Below are 22510 nucleotides of genomic sequence, written 5' to 3' on the forward strand. Positions count from 1 at the left end.
CCCTCCCCCACCCCAGCGGATTTAGGATTTCGCTTAGTGACTGAGATTCCTAATTTCCTTCTGGTGGGGGGCAGGGCACGAGCAGCACCATCGACCTCATGTTTACTACTGCCACAGACCTCAGTACGGCAGGACAAATTCACTGGCCGCTTTGGGAGGCCCAACGCTTTGGAGAAGCCTAGAACTTGTGTCAATTGTGGCATCAAGGGCACCTGACAGCTGTTCGCTCCATTCTCACTGGAGCACATGAACGTGTGTGTATCTTCCTCACCTTACTGACAGAGAGATTACATCTCAGAACTCCTGACCCACAGGGGTGGGCAGTCCCAGGACCCCCACCAAGACCCCACTCAAGCTGGAAGAGAGAGGACAGTGGTGGGGTTGGGGGGCCCTGAGTAGCACAGATGGCTGAAGGGCTTCTCCTGGTGAGGAGTGCAAAGCCTTAAAGGGCGGGGTAGGGGGGGTACAAGGAGGTGAAGGCCACCGTTCTGCAGGATTCCAGGTGGTGGAGGAAATCAGGCCTGAGGAAGCAGAGGAGGATGCAGGGAGAGCTCGGGCTGGAAGGCACTGCCCCCCCCCCCCCCCCCCGGGGAGAGAGAAGGCCGCTGGGGTTCCGTCGGGAGTGGGGTGTGGAGACAGGGAAGCCCCTGCCCTCAGGGAGGAGAGGCTGAGGCTGAGAGAAGGGGGTGAGACAGGCAGGGTGGTCTCTGCGGCCCCTCCAGCACCTGTGCGGCAGCCTCCCTACGGACCGGCACCTCTGGCATTTCTGCTGAGAGCGGGCACCGCACACCCACGCCCGCGGGCAGCCCCGGGTTTCATTCCAGTGACACTTACCTCGGGGCTCAAGCACCAAAACGCAGAAATGGAACCAGGCAAAGGAGTGTCGCGGGCAGCTCTCTGATCTCCGCTCTAATTCACTCTTCCCCGTTTTCTTGCAGACATTCCACGGAAGACACAAAAGCCCACGCTGAGCGACGGGCTGCTCTGGGCCGGGCGTTCTCGAGAGCCTTTCTTTGGCACTTTAAGGACGCTCACACACGAAGCCAACGGTGTTAAATGTGGAGAAAGCTGTTTAGTTACTAACTGCGGACGCACAATGACACACCTTTCAGACTCTCTAAAAGTAAGAAAGAGCATTTTATTCGAGCCCGAGTCAGGAAGGACAGCCGCCCCCGGGAAGCATGCTCTTCCCAGGGAAGAACGTACTCGGGAGAATGCAGCGTGTTTACAGGGTTACAGCCTCTCTTACATCTTGTAAAAGCTCTAAAGATTATATAGACCCGCACGGAGGCAGGAATGACAGCTTTGCCAGGAAGGACTGCAGGGAGTAGGAGCCGTGATTGCCAGCTCAAGGACAAGCCGGTTGTCCTTCGGGCGGCTCATTCACACAGCAGGTGTATGCCGCACGACGCATGCGTGGCGGGCCCTAAATCTGGCTGTTGGTTTGAACAGTTTCTACACAGTCATGTGGACTTGGAAAGAAATTGGAAAGGGCTTCCCGCGTAGCTCAGGCCTTCAGATGGTTTTTCTGTCGTCATTCTGCTCCTGAAGAACTTCTGAGAAGAAATGAGAACAGCAAAAGCAGGAAGCAGTGGCCCGGGCATGGCACGGCAACCATTTAAGCCCCGCGATGGTGGGGTGTGGAAACCGGGACTGTCTGAAATGGGAACAGTGGCTCTCTTTCCCCTCCACGCTTTCCATCTATCCCGTTTCCCATGATATAATTCACTACTGTAATGGGGGTAGGTGGAGACTCCTCCTTTCCCTTCATAGGGTCCTTCTTTATTCAGGGATCCCAATTCAGGGACTCTATTTTAAGAAAAGAAATTGTAATAATAATACAACAAGCTTTCGGCACACAGATAGTCATTTTACCACTATGCGTTAAAAAAAAAAAAAAAGCGATTGAAATAATCTAAATGTCCCTGAAAGAAGAGGGCAGCTAGTGTACCCCTTGTTGCTTTTCCTCTTTCTCCAATCACCTACCCTACAGAGCCCACCGCTCAGGCCAGCATCTGGCACAGGCAAAGGCACGTGACTCAGTCCTGACCAATCAGAGCGGTCTCTGGACCTCTGCCCCTCCCCTTCCCCCTTGAGAGCACAGGGCTGGAAGGGGGTGCACAGGGGTGCAGGGGGAGTTGGGGGGAGCTCTTGTCTGGATCTGGTGCCAGCCTGTCTGAGAAATGGGAAGATAAATACCTGATGACATCATTTTTATCCTCCATCCAGACACACCTGAAGCCCGCTCTACCCCTAAGCTGTCTAAGCACACGAGTCAATAAACTCCCTTTTTTGTGTAGGCCAGTTTGCGTTGCTTTTGGTCACTTAAAACAGAAAGTGATGACTAACATATGTCTAATTTAAAAGATTATACATATAATCAAGAGAATGTTTTGTAACATAAAAAAGGTCTATGAAAACTAACGTATGCTTAATATTAAAGATTGTATATATAATCAAGAGAATATTTTGTAACATAAAGAAAAGTCTATAAAAACTAAGTGAAATAGAGAATGGTAGGAAAATAATGCGAAGTGAAAACAGCAACCTGGAAAGTTCTAGATCTGTAGGCAAATGAAGGAATTGAGAATGAGAGAGAGAGAAAACTCTAGGCTGCAGAAAAAAAAATCTAGTATGCAGCCTTGAGGGAGGGTTCCCAGCGGGCAGTCCCATGACAAGTACAGAATGCTGGCGTCTGAACACCCAAAGCAAGAGAAAAACCAAGGATGGAAACTCTACACCAGACTGCCAACAGTCGTCACCCTTGGTTGATGCATTATATCTAACCCTTATGTTTTACTTGCCCGAATTTTATTTTATTTTATTTTATTTTAATTTTATTTATTTGACATACAGAGAGCATAAGCACGGGGAGCATCAGGCAGAGGGAGAGGGAGAAGCAGGCTCCCAGCTGAGCAAGGAGCCGGATGCGGGGCTCGATCCCAGGTCCCCGGGATCATGACTTGAGCTGAAGGCAGATGCTTAACCAACTGAGCCACCCAGGCACCTCTGCCTGAATTTTAAAAAGTTGCATTTAATGTCTATGCACTACTTTCAAAATAGCAGCTAAAACATAAGAAAGAAGTAGGTTGAAGACAGGTGACGGGGGAAGCCTGGAGAGGGCCTCACAGGTTCCGAGGACATCCTAAGTTGCTCTGAACTTGGGGAGGAGAGAAGGGCTCCTGGGCCTCTCTCCTTCCTGATGGAATCTGGTCGAGCAGGTTCCAGTGACGTCCTGTTATGCGCAAATCCAGGTCTTACCCAGCATTGGGGTGGGGTGGGGGGAGGCAGCAGAGCAAGCAGCCAGCCACGGAAAGGTGAGTACGAGATGCCCCTCACCTTAGGGACCCTGCTGTCCTCTCCTCTGAGTTTAATAGCGAGCCCGCACCAACTGATACATGCTTCATGCGGCCCTACTGCGTTCGCATGAGTGAATGGGGCACAGGAGAAGCAGTGGGAACGCGGCGGCGCCTGAGCGAAGAGATGGGGGACAATGAAGAAGCAGGGTGGTGAAGGAGAGGCAGGACAGACAGACCTCACCACACTCACTTGCTGACAGAGCCCTCAGGCCCCAGTTGGACCTCCCAGTTGCTAAGTTTCCAGGCATCGCCTCTGTCAATCCAGCCCGCCCCCACTCTATCCCCTTTAATTCTGCTCAGAGCCCCCTGGGCTCAGCCTGCCCTTGTCCTCTCCTGTCACCTGGAGTCCTGCTTCCCCACACCTGCCTAAGGGCTAAGTCAGAGACGTCATGGTTCTGCCCGAAGATGAGCTCCTGGGCCTTTCCTCTTGCAGGAGTTACTGTAAAGAAACAAAACCACCAGTCACAGGAGGGCTTCTGAGGGCTTGAGGGCTCGAGGGCTGGGGGTAGGGGGTGGGGCAGCCTGGTGGGCGGCTCGGGGTGCTGCCTCTGCCGTCAGGCTTCCTGGCTTTGTACCCTGACTCTGCCACCCCCTCGCTGTGAGCACTTGGCGAGTCCCAGAGGCTCCCCGTCTTCGTCAGCTGGGGCTGCCCTAGCGGAATAGCACAGACCGGGGGCCTTAAATAGCATGAATGTGTCTTCTGCTAGTTCTGGAGGCTCCGGCCCATTGGGTTTCTGGTGAGCCCTCCTTCCTGGCTTTGCAGATGGCCACCTTCTCGCAGCTTTCCCTCTGTGCGGGTGCAGGCAGAGAGAGAGAACCTTCTTGGATTCCCTCCTCCTCTTAGGAGGACGCCAGTCTCATAGGATCGCCCCTTCCTATGACCTGATTCAACCCCAATTGCCTCCCAATAGTCACCCTGGGGCTCACAGCTTCGACCTGTGAAGGTTCAGAGACACATTTCGATCTGTAACACTCCCTATGGCGCAGTGCCCTCTTCTGCAGACCTGGGAAGACCCTCTTCCCAGCACATGGACCTCAAAGAGCATTGAGAGAGAAACAGAAGGCATGACCACGTGTGTCCAAGACAGGCACCATGATCGTCAAGATGCACTTGACATCATTTGGACCCCCAGGGCCACCAGGTGCCCCACGTCCTCAGGAACATGCAAGCAAACTTCACACACATACGCCGACTCCCTTAACACCCTTTCCTTAAACCTTGGTGCCCGTAAGGCCCGGTTAAAGCTTCCCCCCCTCCCTCCAGCCCTGCCCACGAGGGAGCCGTTAGCCTCACCAGCTGCTGCAGGCTCTCATAGAGCTGGGTGAGTTCCATCAGCTTCTCTTCCAGCACCCCGGCCTGGGCCCTCAGCTCTTCTGCCAACTTGGTCCTTGCTCCTTCCTTCAGTTGCTTCCAGTCGCTCAGGAGGGTGACCACGTCGTGGCAGAGGGAGAAGCCAGCCAAGGCACTGCACAGCACGCGAGCATTTTTCTTTATCAGCACTGTTGTGCCCTTAAAGGCCCTTTGCAACTGCTTGGTCCTTCGGGCTGAGACTTGGCCAGTTGTCAGGAGACGCTTGGCAGCGGTGGTCAGCTGTGGGTTGGCTCTGGCTATCTGAAAGGCGTTGATGTTCCTCTTAACATCCCCGATGCTACTTCCGTAATCATAGGCCTTCTTTCCAACACTCACGACATGGAAGATCTTTCCCTGAGCCTCCTCGACCTCGTCGTCATGGGCGGGCACTAGGCTGCTGGCCTGAGTTTGAGCTTCTTGATTTTGAAAGTGTTCCATAACGTCGGTGAAGGTGCTGGTTACCCCGGCTACTGTCCCCAAGGCTTTACCAGCGGCAGAGAGCATCAGACTTCCTCCTATGGTGGCTGGAGCGAGGATCAGACCCAGCATGGTCATGGTGTTTGAGACCACAGTCATGGAGGTGGCCACCATGTGGGTCTTGGCGAATGTTCTGTGGGTTGCGTCGATGTCGTCTGCAAGGGCATGGAGCTTTCTGATGTCCTCTTCTAGCTCCCTTTTGATGAGGGGAAACTCTCTCAAAAATGTTATTTCTTCCACTGACAGACCCTTATCTTGTTGCCATACACCTTGACACGGAAGAATGTCATCCTGGTCCCTGTGGGTGAGCAAAAGAAAGGTTTTGCTTAAGTCTCCCAGACGGCAAAGTCACATTGTTAGTCAGGCCCATTGTGGTTCCTGGATGTTCTTGCCGCTCCTGTCTCTGAATCCTTCCTGCATCTCTCTGACACCTCTGTTACCTCTCACCCGACCATGGGGAGTCCCAGAGCATTGTGGGGGGCTGCTACTTCCGTGAAGAGAAGAAATGCATGCGAGGGGCTTCTAGAGGGACAAATGGGAGAACCACAGCCTGCCTCAGAGATGGAGAAGGTAGATCAGTCCTGAGCGACATGTTCAACTTTGTTGAAAAAGACTGTCACCCAGGAAGGGCAGTGAGGGAGTGCTAAGATCTGAGTCAAGACAGAGAACCTGGGACTAACAGAGAGACAGTTGTGGGAAAAGCAGGAGAGAGAGGAGACCGGGTTGAGGGTCCTGTATTTGTAGAGGCGAGTCAGAGAAAGGAGGCGCCATATTGTACCAGGCGGCCTACATTCCCATGACCTTGAGTTTGGCTGCTTTGGTGGCCTTTGCCTCCATCCAGAGTTGAACACCAAGAGGGCCGAAGTAAATTATCACTAATATTCTGAAGGATCTCCTTGGCACTTGGCCAGCTTTACGGGACGACTCAAGCAGATGGGATGGGTCCTTCATGGAAGATGTCACGGACAAAAAGCCTCTCCTCCCCAGTGTCTCACAGTACATGGTATTAAGGGGTCTTCATCACCCCGGCAGAGTTTGGCCTTTATGGGAGAGCAGTGTCGGGGAAGAGCAAACCTACTCCTCTGGACGCTTTCCTCATGCCAAGGGCCCTTGGTGCAGCTCCTTCAGGGCAAGCTTAGGAGGCCCGGCGAGGACAGATTCTCTCACCCAGAGGAGAGAAGCAGAACTGGAAGGAATCCTAGCCAGGGCCCAAGCTACCACCTTTACTTTTCAGCAGAGGGAACAGAAGCCTGGAGAGGAAAGGGGCCTTGCCCGAAGGGACGCGTGAGGTAGAGGTCCAGCTCCGAGCCCACCACCACTCTGGGCTGTTTCTCTCCCCCCCGTCAGCCGATGTCAGCAATTCCTCACTGCAGTGGATATGCGTATACCTTTTAATATCTTTCTCTCTCTCTGCACACACACAAAATTTCTCAATGGAAAAGATGAAAAACCAAACATACTTCCAAGAAACCCCTCAGCATTAATAACGAGCACATTTAGGCCCAATTATCAGTTTATCAGCAGCTGTAAATCGGTCGCAGAGGAGAAGGTTGCGAGGCTTGCAGGGGGAAGGGGGAGGGGTGAAGGCCAAGACGGGGGACAATGCTGAGGACCCCTAACCTTTGCGGATGCCCCAATCCAGCCCTCTCCGCCCTTGTGTTTCCTCAGGGGAGCGGGGTCAAGCAGAGATTGACAACCCCACTTTGTGTCCACTACCAAGTTTTGTCTTTACCATGGTTGAGAGAGAACAGGACTTTGGCTGCTTGTGCTTTTGAATGAACCCGAATGTCTCCGATGCGGGCATTTCCTGCTGCCAAGCATCGTCATGGGGCCACGGGGCCCACTGACAGGTGCACCGTGGCGGTCCCGCTCCAGAAGGCACCACCACGCATACGGCTCCCCTGGCTCACTCAGCGAACGTCTGTGGACTGTCCGCATCATGCTGGAAGCTGGTGGCGTGACGTCTGTGGATGCACGGTTCATCAGGCCTGAATTCTTCAATATGGTGACTCCAACGGGCTCTTCTGGTAATGGCTCAGCCCTCACGGGCCTCACCTTCATGAGCAGGGACTGATCTGACCTTCTCTCCAAAATATTCAATGGAATATTTGTTTCCCTCTCGCATATCAGGAGGACGCCTGGAGCGTTTCAGCAGGAGCCGCCCTCCCCGGGGACAAGGCGCTCCCCATTACCTTGGGCATTCGTTGTCCAGAGGCTCCTGCTGCCGCAGAGTTGAGCTCTTTTGGCCCATGGGAGAATTAGAGATGTCCTCGTGAGTCACACAACGTTCTGCTTGGACACCTGGTAAAGAAGGTTCCTGCAGGTGCCGGGAAACCTTGTGAATTTCAAGGTTCGCGGCGGGATTTTAGGTTATGTAAAATCAAAATAATAATGAGATACTGACAATATACTGAATATTTGCAAACTACTGCCCTTACATTTTATATTGCGGTGTTACTTACATACAGTAAGCACATAAGGTCAAGTCCTCCGCTCAATAAATTTTCACATAGACATACACCCGAGTAATCACCACCCTGATCAAGGTAGAGAAAAGCAGCTTTCTTTGACCCACTCGCACTCAGTGCTCACCCCACCCCGGGGGTAACCAGTCTTCCATAACCACTGATCAGTTTGCCTGTTCTGGAACTTCATATAAATGGAGTCATCTGTTCGTTTGGCTTCTTTCACTCAATTTAATGTGCATGAAATTTGCTCCTGTTGTGGGTATCACTGCTTTCAAAAATGATTGCTATGGAGCGTTTCATTATATAAATACACTGCAGGACACCTGGGGGACTCAGTCGGTTAAGGTTCCAATCTTGATTTCGGCTCAGGTCATGATCTCAGGGGTCGTGAGAGCAAGCCCTGCGTCCAGCTCCATGCTCAGCGGGGAGTCTGCTTGTCCTCCCCCTCTGCTCCTCTCTCTCTCAAATAAATAAATAAATAAATAAATAAATAAATAAATAAAATCTTAAAAATAAGTAAATAAGAAATACACTGCAATTTGTTGATCTATTCTTCCGTCGATTGATATGTTTCGGTTGTTTCCGGTCCTTGACTATTATGAATGAATTGATTATAATGATTGAAAGATCATTTCACAGGACCAGGCACCAACTTATAATGTCCCTTTGTAAAATTACATTCCAACAGACATAATTAATATTATAAGAACTGCAAAAGTCCTGCCAGAGCATACAGGTGGGGTCTGAAATCCATCCCAGAATCTACTTGCCAAGTGTTGAGACCTGGAGGTCAGGGATGGGGGGGTGCTGTGTCTTATCTGGAGAAAAGAGCACTTTGATTGTGTGCGTGCTTACTTGCACTGAGTCGCTATCCATTTTTTTAAAAGATTTTATTTATTTATTTGAGAGAGAGAGGGAGAAGCAATCTCCCCACTGAGCAGAGAACCCGATGCGGGACTCGATCCCAGGACCCTGGGATCATGACCTGAGCAGACGCTTAACTGACTGAGCCACCCAGGTCCCCAGTTGTAGAGCATACATCGTCAGAGCTATATCCATTCACGGGCTGGGTGGGCTTTTTCTAATAAGCCCCAGGGCACCAAATGGGTTAGCGGTGGCCCTGATCTAACTTAGAGGTTAAAATGATCACTCAGGCTGGAAAAGAGATTCCAGATTTGTAAGAGAGGAAGCAAGGAGACCAGTTAGGAGCTATTGTGGTGGTTAGAGCAGGAGAGCACAGCCGCTTGGACTAGGCTGGTAGAAGTGATGCGAGAGGTTGTATTTGCAGCAAGCCACGGGATTCATCAGGGGATGTGGGATGTGCGAGAGCAGAGTGCAGGTTGACTTCAGGGTGAGTCAAGTTTGGGGCATAAAGGACTGTGAGCGTGAAGATTCTATTTCCTGAGATGGGGAGGGTTGAAGGTTTTCTGGGCAGGTAACAGAATTCAGTTTGGGGTGGGTTAAGTTGGAGGTGCCCATCAGACATCCAAGCAATGCTGAACAGGCAGTGGATATATGACTCCCGCTCTGGCTGGGAGATTAAATTTGGGAGCCATCTGGGTAGAAAGTACTTAAAGCCATGAAATTGCATATGAACCCTAGGAGGAAAGTACCAGTAGAGGTCAAGTGTGGTCCGTGATGGAGCCCTGGAGCACCCCAACAGTTAAGCCTAGGAAGAAGACAAGAAAGCGGCAAGGAGTGGAGAAGGAGCAGTGGCGAAGTACCAGGAGAATGAAGAATTTGACATTTTGGAAGCCACGTCTTGTGTATCCTTGTATTTTTAAATGTTCTGGGGACCATTCTGCTTTCCATCTTTCTCTTGCAAAGACATCACTGGATTCTGCTTTACCCTCCAATGAAAATGGCGGGGATGGAGGAAAGCTTACCTTGGCAATTTTGAGGGGTGTCTGTGGCTGTGAAATTCAAAAGCACCCCTCTGCTCTTTTCCGTATCAGAAGGACAGGGAGTCTGGGTGGGAAGAGACATTGTTTTAACCTTCCAGAGGAGGAAAGTGACCTACCATTAGTATAGAGACAGTATGGTGAAGTGGATTGGAAGTCCCGTCTGCCACTTCCCAGTTCTGGAATTTCAAGAAAATTTACTGATTGCTCTCTCTCCTCTTCCTTATCTGTGAACTAGCTAGGAAAATACCAACCCCAATAAATGTTGAGGGACAGTATTTCCTGCATTTTTCGTTAAGTATAAACAGGATAATTACCCTCTATCAAAAGGAAAAGCCCCTTATATTGGTTTAGAAAGCAAAACCCAACCATATACACAGCTTACAAGAGAAACATCTGAAACACAGTGACCCAGAAAAGTTAAAACTAGAATGGACAGCTATCATAGCAGCCCAGGGAGGTGGCTTTGTCTATAAAGGGTAAGGCAAGGGATCCCTATGATGGAACTGTTCTGTATCTTAATTCTGGTGTTGACCACACAGGTGAGGAAATTGCATAGAGCTAAATACACACACATGCTCACACACAAATGAGTGGGAGTAAAGCTTGTGGATTCTAAATCAGCTGGTGGTTTGTATCAATGTCAGTTTCCCAGCTGTGATACCGTAAGACAATTTTGCAAAACCTTACACCAGGCAATCTGAGTAAAGGGGGTGTATGCGCTCTCCCTGTAGTATTTCTTACAACTGCATGTGAATCTACCATTATCTCGAGGTTAAAATTTACAAATACCATAGCATACAGCTATTGGAGTGGCTAAAACCCAGAGCACTCACAACCCCGGATGCTGGTGAGAATACAGAGCAACAGGGACCTTCACTGATCGCTGGCGGGCATGCAAAGACACTTTGAAAGATAGTTGGGAATTTCTTACAAAACTAAATACTCCGACCATACGATCCAGCAATCCCATTCCTTGATATTTACCGAAAGGACTTGGAAAACTTATGTCCACACAAAAACCTGCACACAGGTATTTATAGCAACGTTATTGCCAAAACTTGGAGACCACCAAGATGACTTTCAGTAGTGAGTGAACGAACAGCGGTCCAGCCAGATAAATTACTATTCAGCACTACAAGAAATGAGCTATCGAGCTGTGAAAAGACACGGGGGCATCTTGAATGCATTTTACTAAGTGGTCGTTGCCAGTCTGAAAAAGTTACATTCTATGTGATTCCCACTACAGGGTATTCTGGAAAAGGCTTAATTCTGGAGACAGTAAAAAGAGCCGTGGTTGCCAGGGGCTGGGGGGAGGGAGTGACGAATAGACAGAGCTCAGAGGATTTGGGGGGCAGGGAGACTATTCTGTTGGATACTGTCAGGGTGAATGGATACATGTCATTATACATTTGCCCAAACCCATAAAATGTACAACACCAAGAGAGAACCCCGATGTAAACTGGACTCTGGGTGATAATGGTGTGTCAATGTAAGCTCACCAGCTGTAACAAGTGTCCCACTCTGCTCTGGGATATTGATAGGGTGGGGGGGCTGTGCATCCCGGGGGGGAGGCCGGGGGCATATGAGAAATCTGTGTACTTTCCCCTCACTTTTGCTGTAGATCTAAAACTATTCTAAAATACGAAATCTATTAAAAAAAAAAAAAAGCCAAGCATGCCCATACAAAAAGGAAGCACAAAGCAAGCGTTATTCATAGTTAAAAAAAAAAAAAGAAGAAAGGCAAGGCAAGGCAAGAAGGAAGGAAGGATGGAAGAAAGGAAAGAAAGAAAAGTCTAAAAACCACCCTAAATGGACTAGTTAAGCATATGGTTTATCTAACAATGAAATATTGTGCAGTCATTTAACCAAATGAGGCAAATCTGTATGAACAGAGGGAAGGATCTCCAGCTCCCATTGGCGCGTGAGACAGTGGGGTATAGGACACTGTATAGTGTGCTCTCATTTGCATTGAAGAAAGACACATACGTTTGCAGAGACCAGAAACTAGTAACACTGATCGCGTTGGGGGTCAGGGATGAGAGGGAAGCTTGCTTTTCATGCTTCATGCTTTTATACTTCCTTACATTTTTTTAAAAGACTGTCCCCCCTAGCAGGTTGAATTGCGGTGTCCTTCCAATTCCCTGGAACCTCACAGTGCGACCTTATTTGGAAATCGTGTCCCTGCAGATGTAATTACTTAAGGATCTTAAGATGAATTTATCCTAGTTTTGGGGGGGGCAGGATGGGGGAGCCTAACTCCAATGACTGGTACCCTTACGAGGAGAGGACACAGAGACACAGGAGACAGGTGCGTGATGAGAGAAGCAGAGATCGGGGTTAAGCTGTCACAGGGTCAGGCTTGCCTGATTCACCAGGGGCTGCGAGAGGCGAGCAAGGATTGATTCTTCCCGAGAGCCTGCAGGGGGAGGACAACCCTGATGACACCTCGATTTCACACTCTGGCCTCCAGGATTGGGAGGGAATCCATTTCCATTATTTCAGGGCAAGTCGGTGGTGCTTTTTTCCGGCTGCCCAAGGAAAGGGACGTGTCCTCTCTCATCTCTTCTCCTATATTTGGTGCTTGGCCCCAGAGTGTATATCAGAAATGATACCGTTGAGCTACGCCTTCTCTCTGCTGGTCATCTTCCTCTCCCTCTCTACTTCTGAAAGAACTTAGAAAAAAGTCCTCCCGGGGCGCCTGGGTGGCACAGCAGTTAAGCGTCTGCCTTCAGCTCAGGGCGTGATCCCAGCGTTATGGGATCAAGCCCCACATCGGGCTCTTCCACTATGAGCCTGCTTCTTCCTCTCCCACTCCCCCTGCTTGTGTTCCCTCTCTCGCTGGCTGTCTCTATCTCTGTCAAATAGATAAATAAAGTCTTTAAAAAAAAAAGAAAAGAAAAAAGTCCTCCCATACGTATTTCAAAGGCACAAAAATCCTTGCAATCCTTTTCTCCCCCCTAATGATTTAAATAAATACAGGTTTAATATGTAGAAAATGTAGAAATAAAGAATACAATTCTTCTGTATTCTCACCACACAAAATAACCACTGTGGACGTTTTATTTTACAAGCAAAACAAAATTAAGACTTATGCCGTGCATTCAGGTTTGTGTGAATTTTTGTCATTTAACATTACATTACAGGGGACCCCGTATTATTAAAGAGTTTCAAGCAAGCCGTTCAAAGGCGGCGTAGCATTCTGTTAGATGGAGATATTACTATGTATTTAGTAATTCCCCTCCTATTGAATCTTTGGGTTGTCTTCAGTTCGAGCTTTGTTTTTGTTTGCGTTTATAATTTTTGCTTTATAAATACTTTTCGTATTTATATTTATATCATCTACCTTATATAAATGGCGGTCCACACATGCCGTTATGTCTTCGGGATAGTCTCTGAGGTAGAGCTACTGCATCAGAGATAAAAAATGTTTCCTTGGACGCCTGGGTGGCTCTGTCGGTTAAAGCATCTGCTTGTGGCTCGGGTCATGATCTCAGGGTCCTGGGATCGAGCCCCACGTCAGCCTCCCTGCTTAGGGAGCCTGCTTCTCCCTCTCCCTCTGCTCCTCCCCCTGTTCCTGCTCTCTCTCACTCTCTCTCAATTAAATAAATAAATAAAATCTTTAAAAAAATGTTTTCTCCCCTCTGGCTTATAAAGCTAGGTTTCAGGGGTTTGGCCCCAGGGTGCCCATGGCCTATCATATGAGGCACATTTTGGGGCTTAATTGTGCCAGACAGGCATCTACCTACTTTATACATCTTTAATTCTCTCAATGACTCTGTGACGTAGATGCTAAAATTATCCCCATTTTCCAGCTGAGGAAACTGAGGCACAGGGAGACCTATTATACCATGCAACGGGTATAGACAAGAGCACAGTGGGATTCTAGCCGGGTCTGCAATACAAGCCTAGAGCGGTAGACCCCAATCGGGCTGAGTTTTCTCCCCAAGGGATGTTGGTAATGGCTGGAGACACATGAAATTGTCCCACAACTCGGGGGGGGGGGAGGGGTGGGCAGGAAGTATAGCGGCTGGCTTGAGTGGGTGGAAGCCAGTGACATTTCTAAACACCCTGAAATGCACATGACAAAGAATGACGCAGTCCAAAATATCAGTGGTGTTAAGGTTGAAAAACCTTGATTCTTGGGGCCCCTGGGTGGCTTAGTCGGTTGGGCATCTGACTCTTGATTTCAACTCAGGTCATGATCTCAGGGTCCTGGGATCGAGCCAGGCCCAGCAGGGAGTCTGCTTGAGATTCTCTCTCTCCATCTGCCCCCACCCCCACCACCCACCCACCCCCGCTGTCTTTCTCTTTCTCTAAAAATAAGCAAATTAATCTTTAAAAAAAAAACAAAAAGGAAAGAAAAACCCCCGGTCCAGAGCCGCATTCTTTGCCAGCACCTTGGGATGCCTCGCCATGTCCCATGAGTCCTACGGGATGAACATTGAAGATGACACAGGGAGCCCTTTGGTCCCATCCCCTCCCCCCAAACTGACCTTCTCTCCGTGGATGCGAGAGGAGGCCAGTTTGAGACCTTATTTTCATCTGTGAGCTCGTGTTTATGACAGTCATTCTCTGCCTGCCTGGGGAGCCTTCAACCCCATCCTACTGTCCAGTGGCCCCCTCCTTGCAAACCGACTCCCTCAAACATACCAGCTAAGTAAAAGGCAGCTCACTCTGAAAACACAACTTTGAGATACTCCCCTTAATCTTCATCACTGTCTCCCCCCCCACCATCCCCTCAATAACCTATGGTCCAGGGAACACTGCCGGTTGGCTTTGCACTTTGGAGACAAGTCGCTCAGCACTTTGTTTCTCCAAGAACAACACCCTCGAGGGAAACGCCTGTCACCAGTGAGGCCTCCTATGCTCTGGGGGCCGACCCTCTTGTCTAGCACCGGGGGCGGCGGGGGGGGGGGGGCGTCCCCAGCTGGCACAGAGGAGATGTAACTTGGTCTGTCCTACCACCTTCGTCATTCTGTTTCCATTTAACTTCAAACAGCCCGGGAGGAGAGAGTCCTACCCTGATTTACCATCAAAGAAGTTGAGCTTCAGGTCTCTCCCAAGGCCAGAGCCCTGGCAGGACAGGGACGCCAACCCCAGTGGCCCTGGCCCCAGCTCTTCGCCCTGAGCCAAGCACCTGCAGCCTCTGTCCTCCACCTGCGGTTTCACTGAGGCCTCAGGTGTCCAGGAGGACCCCACCCCGCACACTGTCCTCACCTCTCCGGGGCCTCTGGTCCAGCGGGGGCTGTGGGAGAACCGTCGCGAAGCGCAGAGTCTCCAGCAGGGTCTGCTGCCCGGCGGAAAGCCCGAGGCTCTGCTGGCTTCTTCTGAGCCAGCTGAGAACCTGGGTGTGGGCTCTGCAGGCACAGAAGTGATATGAACTGAAGCAACGCTTTGGGGAAGAGCAGGGCTTCGGGAGAACTGGTTTTTACTTTTGCTTTCCTTTTCGCCTCTTTCTCTTCTAGCTGTGCAGTGAACCAAAGCCGGGGAACTCCAGGCAGGGGCCCCAGCCCCCCTCGCCCTGTCCTCACTGTGTGTCGGATGCAAGGACCGTGGCCAGTAAGGCGAGGACTCAGTCCACAGGGAGTGGCTCCCCACCGGCCCTTGGCCTCGATTCCCCAGCTGTGAAATGGGTATCAGAACAGTTCTTGTGGCACCAAGCTGCAGTGAGGAGCGAGTCCCTCAACGCCCAGCGTGGTCTGGGCACCCCACGCATGCATTAGGGTGGCCGCTGTGGATGATGTCACATCACTCTCCTGCCCTCTGAGCCACGGGACAGGCGGGGGCTGATGCCTTGGGTCTATAACTGTGAATTGCAGAAGTCGCTGGAGACCAAGCCATGTTTTCGTAATTCGTGCGGTGGAGGGACCCAACAGAGACCCGCCTGGGTGCAAGGTCGTGGCTTTTGTGTGTCCTGTTTCATCTGCATATTCGTGGTTTCCCTGCAGAAAGCGTGTGACCACACAGGGCGGCAAGGGGGTTGAAAAACCTTTCCAAAACCTTTTGCCAAATCCAAACCACTGGAAACTCAGAAACACATCTGGCCCCGATGGTTTGAGTACAGGACCGTGGTCGTGACTCTCCCGCATTGCAGATGAGGAAACTGAGACCCTGGAGGGGAAGAGGGGTCCGTGGCCAGCCCGTGGTCACACAGCTAGGAAACGGCAGACCCACTTCTAGGCGCTGTGCCTGTGGGAATGACTGTGGCACAGTTGTGGGCTGAGATCTGTGTCTCCGTGTGTGTGGGAGCGGGGGCCGTGCCGTGTGTTCATGTCCATAAGGTAGAAAGCCCCAGGTTAACTCCCCAGCCCTCCCGGAGGTCACACTGGGGGCTCTTGCTGGCAGCCGGGGTGGCCCAGCCAGCCAGTCCCGGCTCTACGGGCTTCCCCTGCAGCCCTCCGGGCAGGGAGGAGGGATGAGAGGCCAGTGGGCTGCTGACCTGGGATTCGGAGGGGCCTGAGGGGCCCCGGGGTCCTGGCCTCCCGCACTCCGGATAGAGTCTGTCCTCCAACTAGGGCAGCCTCTCTTCGGCTTTCCCTGGCAACAGACCCAGATACTGAGGCCCCCCCGCGGGCCTGGGAGCCTCAGGGACCAGGCCGGCCACTGGACTAGGGGGGTGTTTACCTCGATGACTCTGGGGAAGCCAGAGCCCCCAAGAGATGTGGGGCGAGCAAAATAATGTCACATGCAGGAAATGCTGCTTCTGGGGTGAGACAATAAACATGTGGTTTGTCACCCAGCCAAGTAAGAGGACGGGAGTTGCTTTGTTTCATAAACCTCTCCTCCCCTTCCTCGCTGATAAGAACAAACTTACCTTAAGCTCCCTCAGTCTCTTGCGATTTTGTTTTGAGCCAAGTTGGTCATTCAGCGGGTGAATGTTCAGGCAAATTCAGACCCGAATTGGGCATCAGGGCTTTTCCTCTCCCCTTGAAAGTTTGCAGCCCCCTGAGAAAGCACCCGGGTGGGGATGCCTGGCTTGTGCCTCTGGGGTCTCACAGGCTTGCACGGAGGCCCTCTTGGGTCCCATCGTCCCACCGGGTGGCGGCTGCCTTCACTGAGGAAGTCCACCCAGCTGGCTGCTGGCTTGGTGGCGGCCCCTGGCTCTGGTTTCAGCCACACCAACCTCCCGCCCACACGCCCGGGAACACGCTCCTACCCCTCTGTGAGGTGCCCATACCCCGGGCCCAGGTCCCACATTGCAGGCCTTGTTCAGGCCCTGGGGAGCTGCAGGGGGTGGTGTTGGGGGGAGGACGAGCTGGGGAGGCCTGGAGGCAGGGGAGGAGGTGGTCAAGCCCCTTCCTTGACCCAGACACACACCACTGGGGCTTCTCTGGCTCCTGCTCCTGCCCCACGCCTCTCTGCTCCCGGCTGCCTCCTTCCTTCCCCCAGGCGGACTTTTCTACCACTTTTGCCAGAGTTTGACCACCCCGGGGAGGAGATGCAGTTGGGACACAAACCCTTGCCTTGTTCCTCTTGTCCCTCCCTCTGCCTGTGACCCTCCCAATCCTGGAAGGCTTCTCCCTACACGCCTCTCTGTAGGGACTTGGCTAAGGTCAGGTCTGTGACCCACTCCACCCCACCCCACCCCGATCCTGAGGACTTCTTGTCCTTTGCTCTCATTCCTTGAGAGATTGACAGCGAGGGGGGTCGGGGAGGGGGACGTCGCACAGATAACGGGAACTATACACTGGGAACCATTTCAAATATCCCCTTTGCTCTTGTCAAAGGCTTAGAGGTTTCTATGTTACCAAACAAACCAGCCAGCGCCTCCCTTTTGTGACCTAAATGAGGGTGGTAGGAATGCTAACCAGTTAGTCAGTCTGATGCTTGAAGTCAGGCCCTGCAGGTTTCCCTCCCCGCTGGGAACCTGGCCACAGTCACTGGTGTTGGAGAATTAGGGAGCTGACAGCCAAACACCTCTGGGCTGCCTGGAGCTGTGGTTTGATTCAGTTTTTTGAACCCAAGCCCTAGAGATTGATTCAGGCTAATGTCACTTAAGAACCTTCTGGAACACCCCCGAGGCAGCTACAGCATCAGAGGGGCGGCAAAGCCACCAGGCCTGGGAAAGGACAGGGAACAGGCCGCCAGCAGCTCATCAGGAGCGGAGGGACACCCCAAAACACACACTGTGACCTCCACTAAGCCAACCAGAGTCTCTTGAAGGATCACAAGACTCGAACGGACAAGAAGGGGCGGGAGGCTGAGTTATGTGATGGAACCTGCATTCACGCTATTACTGCCGGCTTCAAAAATATTCGTGATAACCATGGTAGTAATCGTTAGCGCGAGAATTTACTGAGTACTCGCCATGTGGCAGGTGCTGTTCCAAGGGCCTCTCACTCAAGGTCATGGCGGGTATTTGTGACTCTCCTCCTAAATGACCCCATTGCTTTATCCCCTTGCCTTCGGCCGGCTCCTCATCAGGTTGCAGTCCTTTCGGAAGGGCAGACCCCAAGCTTCACATGTTCTGCAATTCGGTGGGGTTAGCCTTCCAGCAGCTCCCCGCTGGCCGCTGGAAGGGCAAGCAGGCACGGACCCCCCGACCCCCACCCAGGGCGTGTTGGCAACGCTACAACTTCCTTCCACGAACACGGCCAAACACCTTTGTCAACAACCGTCCCCCAAACGGTCTAGAAGTCCCTCAAAAAGGTAAATCTACCACCTGGATGAGTAGACACATAAATCATGGCGTAGACATACGATGGCATTTTATTCACTGTAAACAAGAATAAAGAACCAGCTCATGTCACCTTCTGAGGCTAAGTGAAAGAAGCCCGCCACACAGGCCACACGCTGATCTTTCTCTCTCTCCCCTTCTAAAATAAATAAATAAATCTTTAAAAAATAGCTAATTCTATGTCCTGTGTATTTTACTTCAATTTTTTAAAAGTCAGAAAAATGGATTTGGGTCCAAAAAGTTAGGATTTTGTTAAGAAAATGCATCCTTTCCTCGGTTCCTCCCCCCCCCCAGAAAAGGTAAACATAGAATTACCGTACAATCCAGCAATTTCAATCCCAGGTATATACCCAAGAGACACGAAAACACACATCCCAAACTTGGGCATGAATGTTCACAGCAGCGTTATTCGTAATAGCCAAAAAGTGCGAACAACCCAACGTCCGTCAACGGGTGAATGGCGAAATACAACGTGGTCCAGCCATACAATGGAATATTATTGGGCAATACAAAGAATCGAGTACTAGCACACGTGACAACGTGAACGAGCCTTGAAGTCATGCTGAGTGAGAGAAGCCAGGCCCAGAGGACTACGTAGAGTGTGATTCCATTTATATGGCGTCTCCAGAGTGGGCAAGTGTACAGAGACAGAAAGGAGGATAGCAAGGTGGCTGCCAGGGAGGAATGGGCAGTGATTGCTAATGGCTGTGGGGTTTCCTTTGGAGGTGCTGAAGATGTTCTGGAGATAGGTCTGATGGTTGCACAACTCTAGGAATGTGCTAAAAACCACAAATTTGTCCGTTTGATGGATGGAACCTATGGTATGTGAATTAAAGCTCCATAAAGCTACGTGTGTGTTTGAAAAGGCCAGCTCAGACTTGCAGCTTGAATTTAGCAATTATTAGGTGAACTGGGGAACGTATTCCCCCTTGGGAGGAATATCAAAACTTCTGGACACGGAGAGCCTCAAGTCATGGAATGGGAGGCAACATTTTGGGGCACGTGGTATAAGCCCCAAGAGGTGCCACTTGCTCCCCACCCAGTAGCTTCTGGGCCCTGTGCTTTGGTTATTGGAAGAAACAGCACACGGGCTGTTGCTTGTATGGGATCCTGCGACACAGCCATCCACCCTCTCCCTGATGAGGTCACTGGCATCTCGGGTCTTGCAGACGAGCAGGGGGACAGCTGGGCTCCCCTTCACCACTTGACCTTCCCCCCTTCACACCTGTTAAGACAGCTATTATTTAAAATATTTTGGGGACGCCTGGGTGGCTCAGCCGGTGAAGCATCTGCCTTCAGCTTGGGTCATGATCTCAGGGTCCTGGGATCGAGCCCCATGTCAGGCTCCCTGAGCAGTGGGGAGTCTGCTTCTCCCTCTCGCTCTGCCCCCTCCCCCTGGCTTGTGTTCTCTCTCACTCACCCAAATACATAAATAAAATCTTTCAAAACTTTTTTTAGAAAGTAAGCGTTAACAAGGATGTGGAGAAATGGGAACCGTGGTCCCTGCTGGTGGGAACGTAAAATGATGCAGCCCACGTGGAAAATAGTATGTGGATCCTCAAAAACTAAAAAATAAAATTACCGGACGATCCAGCAGTTCCACTGCAGGTTATATACCTAAAAAAGAATTGGAATCTGGGTCTCAGAGGTATTTGTACCCCACGTTCACAGCAGCATTGTTCACAATAGCCAGAAGGTAGGAGCCACCTGGGGTCCGTGGATAAAACGAGCTACACACGTGCACTGGAATATGATTATTCTACATACAGCCTATTCGACATGTAGGATGGACTATTGTTCAACCTTAAGAGGGAAGGAAACTCGGATACCCGCTACACCGTGGATCAACCTTGGAAACGCTATGCCCAGAGAAAGAAACCAGCCACAAAGAGACAAATATTCTATGATTCCACTTAGATGAGGTCCCTAGAGGAGTCAGATTCACAGAGACCGAGAGTAGGATGGTGGTTGTCGGGCTAGGGGATGGAGGGAATAAGAAGTTTGTGTTTAAGGCAGAGACAGTTTCTTTCCATTTTGCAAGATGAAGAGCTCCCTGGGGTGGATGCTGGGGGCGGGGAGGGGGTGTGATGGCTGGGGACCACGTGAACGTACTCACTGCCGTTGAACTGTGCCCTTGGAAGCGATGACGCTGGTGGATTTTGTGTAGAACTCTCCCATCGAGCTTGCTGTTCTTTGCTCCGAGATCCCTCATTAGGTGGGGGCCCGAGCTGCAGACAGGCGCTCTCTCTTCCTTCCCAGAGCTGCCAGGGAGGCCCCCGGGATTGCACATGGAAGCCAGCTGAGCTGCTGACCAGCTCCTCCAACCCCGAGGCAGCTGGCAGTAGGAACATCGGTGCAGCTAATCCTGCTGGGCCCCTCCAAGCAGGGTGCTTTAGGGCCACTTTTAGAAAAATCCCAAACCACGGCTCCAGGCCTCATGGCCCGAGAGGCACCTCGTGATCCTTGAGCAGCCCTTGCTCAGGAGATGACCATCGCGTGTTGGGGAGAAGGGGCCTTAAGGGACACACTGACCCTGAAATTACTGGATTCTGGGAATCTCTTCCCTCCTTCTGTGCCCAGGGAGCACGACCTGCCAAATGCTGTGAAAGTTCCATCCCTGTCCCCACGGCTTCGCCTGCAATCAGACCCGGAATCTCCAGAGCCTCGACAGAGGGGAGCAGAGAGGCAGCGGTCACAGGGCAGAGGGGCACTGAACCTGATCCCGGCTGCTTGTCCTCATAATCCTCCAGCACCCTTCCCTGGGTTCCTGCAAGGGTCCGATGAGATCATCTTGACAATGCGAAGACCAACGCGTGTCACTGTTACTGCTACATACACACAGGACCCACCTTTCATGGGGTATTGGAGACCCTCTTAAGGGCACGTTCCCCTTCCTTCTCCTACTCTGCATGAAAAATCCAGATTTCTGTGATCGTGAAGTTGGAGGGATGGCAACTGCCAAGTGCAAAGCATTGCATCGGAGCCCTGTTCCGGGAGCGTACAATTCTGCACCTGCTTCTGACATGCACGGCTCCCCCACACCAGCCAGCAAGTCTCTGAACCGGAGAGGTGACTGACTACCGTTTAATTCGGTTCCGACACTCTCTCCCCAGAGATGGCATCAGATCCCACAGGTTAGGGGCTCAGGTCATGATCTCAGGGTCCTAGGATCAGCCTCTGAGCTCAGCGGGAAGCCTGCTTCTCCCTCTCCCTCTGCCCCCCTTCCCCTCTCTTGCTCACTTTCTCTCTCTCTCAAATAAATAAATAAAATCTTTTTTTTAAAAAAAGAATGTATCATACATAATAATGTATAAATGTTGTTTCATGAATATTGTATACCTTCCATCACGTGCTTGTGTGTGTGTCGGAGTGCGGTGTGCAGTGGGTCGTAGGTAGAGTGCTTGTGAGCCACTGATCTAGCTCACGGAATCAAAGGAAAATCTAGAGGTTTCAGGCCACTCCTGGGCCTTCAGGTCCTGAGATTAGGGACCTCATCATGGTCATAGGTCTCTCTCTCTCTCTCACTCTTTCCTTTTCCCCAGCTCTGTGTTTCTTTTGGGGTACCAGCCTCATTCAGTCCCAGTGTAGGTGGCTTTTTCCATAGCAGAGAGAACAGAACCTCAGGCCTCTTCCAACTCACGTCCTTCTGGTTCCAGGACTGTGGATGTAAGGGCATCTCCCCTTCCAGATCCAGTAAGAAGATTCCTTGCGTGCCACGTCCCACTGGTCCCTTGTGGCTGGGGCAATGAGGCTCTCTGATTCCCCAGCCTGGGTCACATCCCCTCTCTCATTGCAAAAACCATGTACTATTTCTGGAAGTTCTCCCAGGAACTGTGAGATTGGAGGGAGGAAGAAATAAGGCGCAAACAAAGGGGGTGCTCTTCTGGACAAGTCAACTGAGGACTGTTCTCTACAAAGGGGTCAGGTGCCAAAGTGGGGCTGTTGCTGATTTGGCCCAGGCACTGCCTGGATAGCATCGTGTAAAGTGTCCGTTTGCCAAGCAGCTGATCCTCTAAGGGGGTGGGGGGTGTGATCTGGGCATCCTGTGGGTCTCAGATCCCTGGCTGAGCCCCACATTCTACTCCAACAGAATCGACCATTTCAGATGTCTGCTAATCTCTCCAGACTTGGGCTTCTGGAAAAAACAGCCAGTGGCCAGTCTTTCCAAGTTGCTTACAGAAGGGCGGTCCCTCTGGCATCAAAACTTGCCTTCTTGCTTGGTCAGAGGTGGTGACATCTTACCCACAGACTTTATTTACGTATCCAAGGAGCTG

The 22510-nt window shown here is 51.3% G+C and overlaps 1 protein-coding gene across 2 annotated transcripts; it reads right to left on the bottom strand.

Annotated features, from left to right (window-relative positions):
* Positions 1 to 1118: 1118 nt before the first annotated feature.
* On the bottom strand, positions 1119 to 20722 carry APOL6 (apolipoprotein L6). 2 transcript variants are annotated; one of them, XM_044384448.3, is made up of 6 exons: positions 20349 to 20722; positions 14777 to 14916; positions 9542 to 9623; positions 7380 to 7488; positions 4654 to 5485; positions 1119 to 3798 (listed from the first exon to the last, which is right to left on the bottom strand). In XM_044384448.3, exons 1-6 carry the CDS (start codon positions 20524 to 20526, stop codon positions 3796 to 3798), a joined length of 1344 nt encoding a protein of 447 aa, XP_044240383.2. In that variant the 5' UTR covers positions 20527 to 20722; the 3' UTR covers positions 1119 to 3795. The 2 variants fall into 2 exon arrangements, with proteins under 2 accessions (XP_044240383.2, XP_044240384.2); XM_044384449.3 differs by lacking the exon at positions 9542 to 9623 and having other exon boundaries at positions 7380 to 7504; positions 20349 to 20499.
* Between the last annotated feature and the right edge of the window lie 1788 nt (positions 20723 to 22510).

This window comes from Ursus arctos, unplaced genomic scaffold (assembly GCF_023065955.2).
Source record: "Ursus arctos isolate Adak ecotype North America unplaced genomic scaffold, UrsArc2.0 scaffold_21, whole genome shotgun sequence".
NCBI lineage: Eukaryota > Metazoa > Chordata > Mammalia > Carnivora > Ursidae > Ursus > Ursus arctos.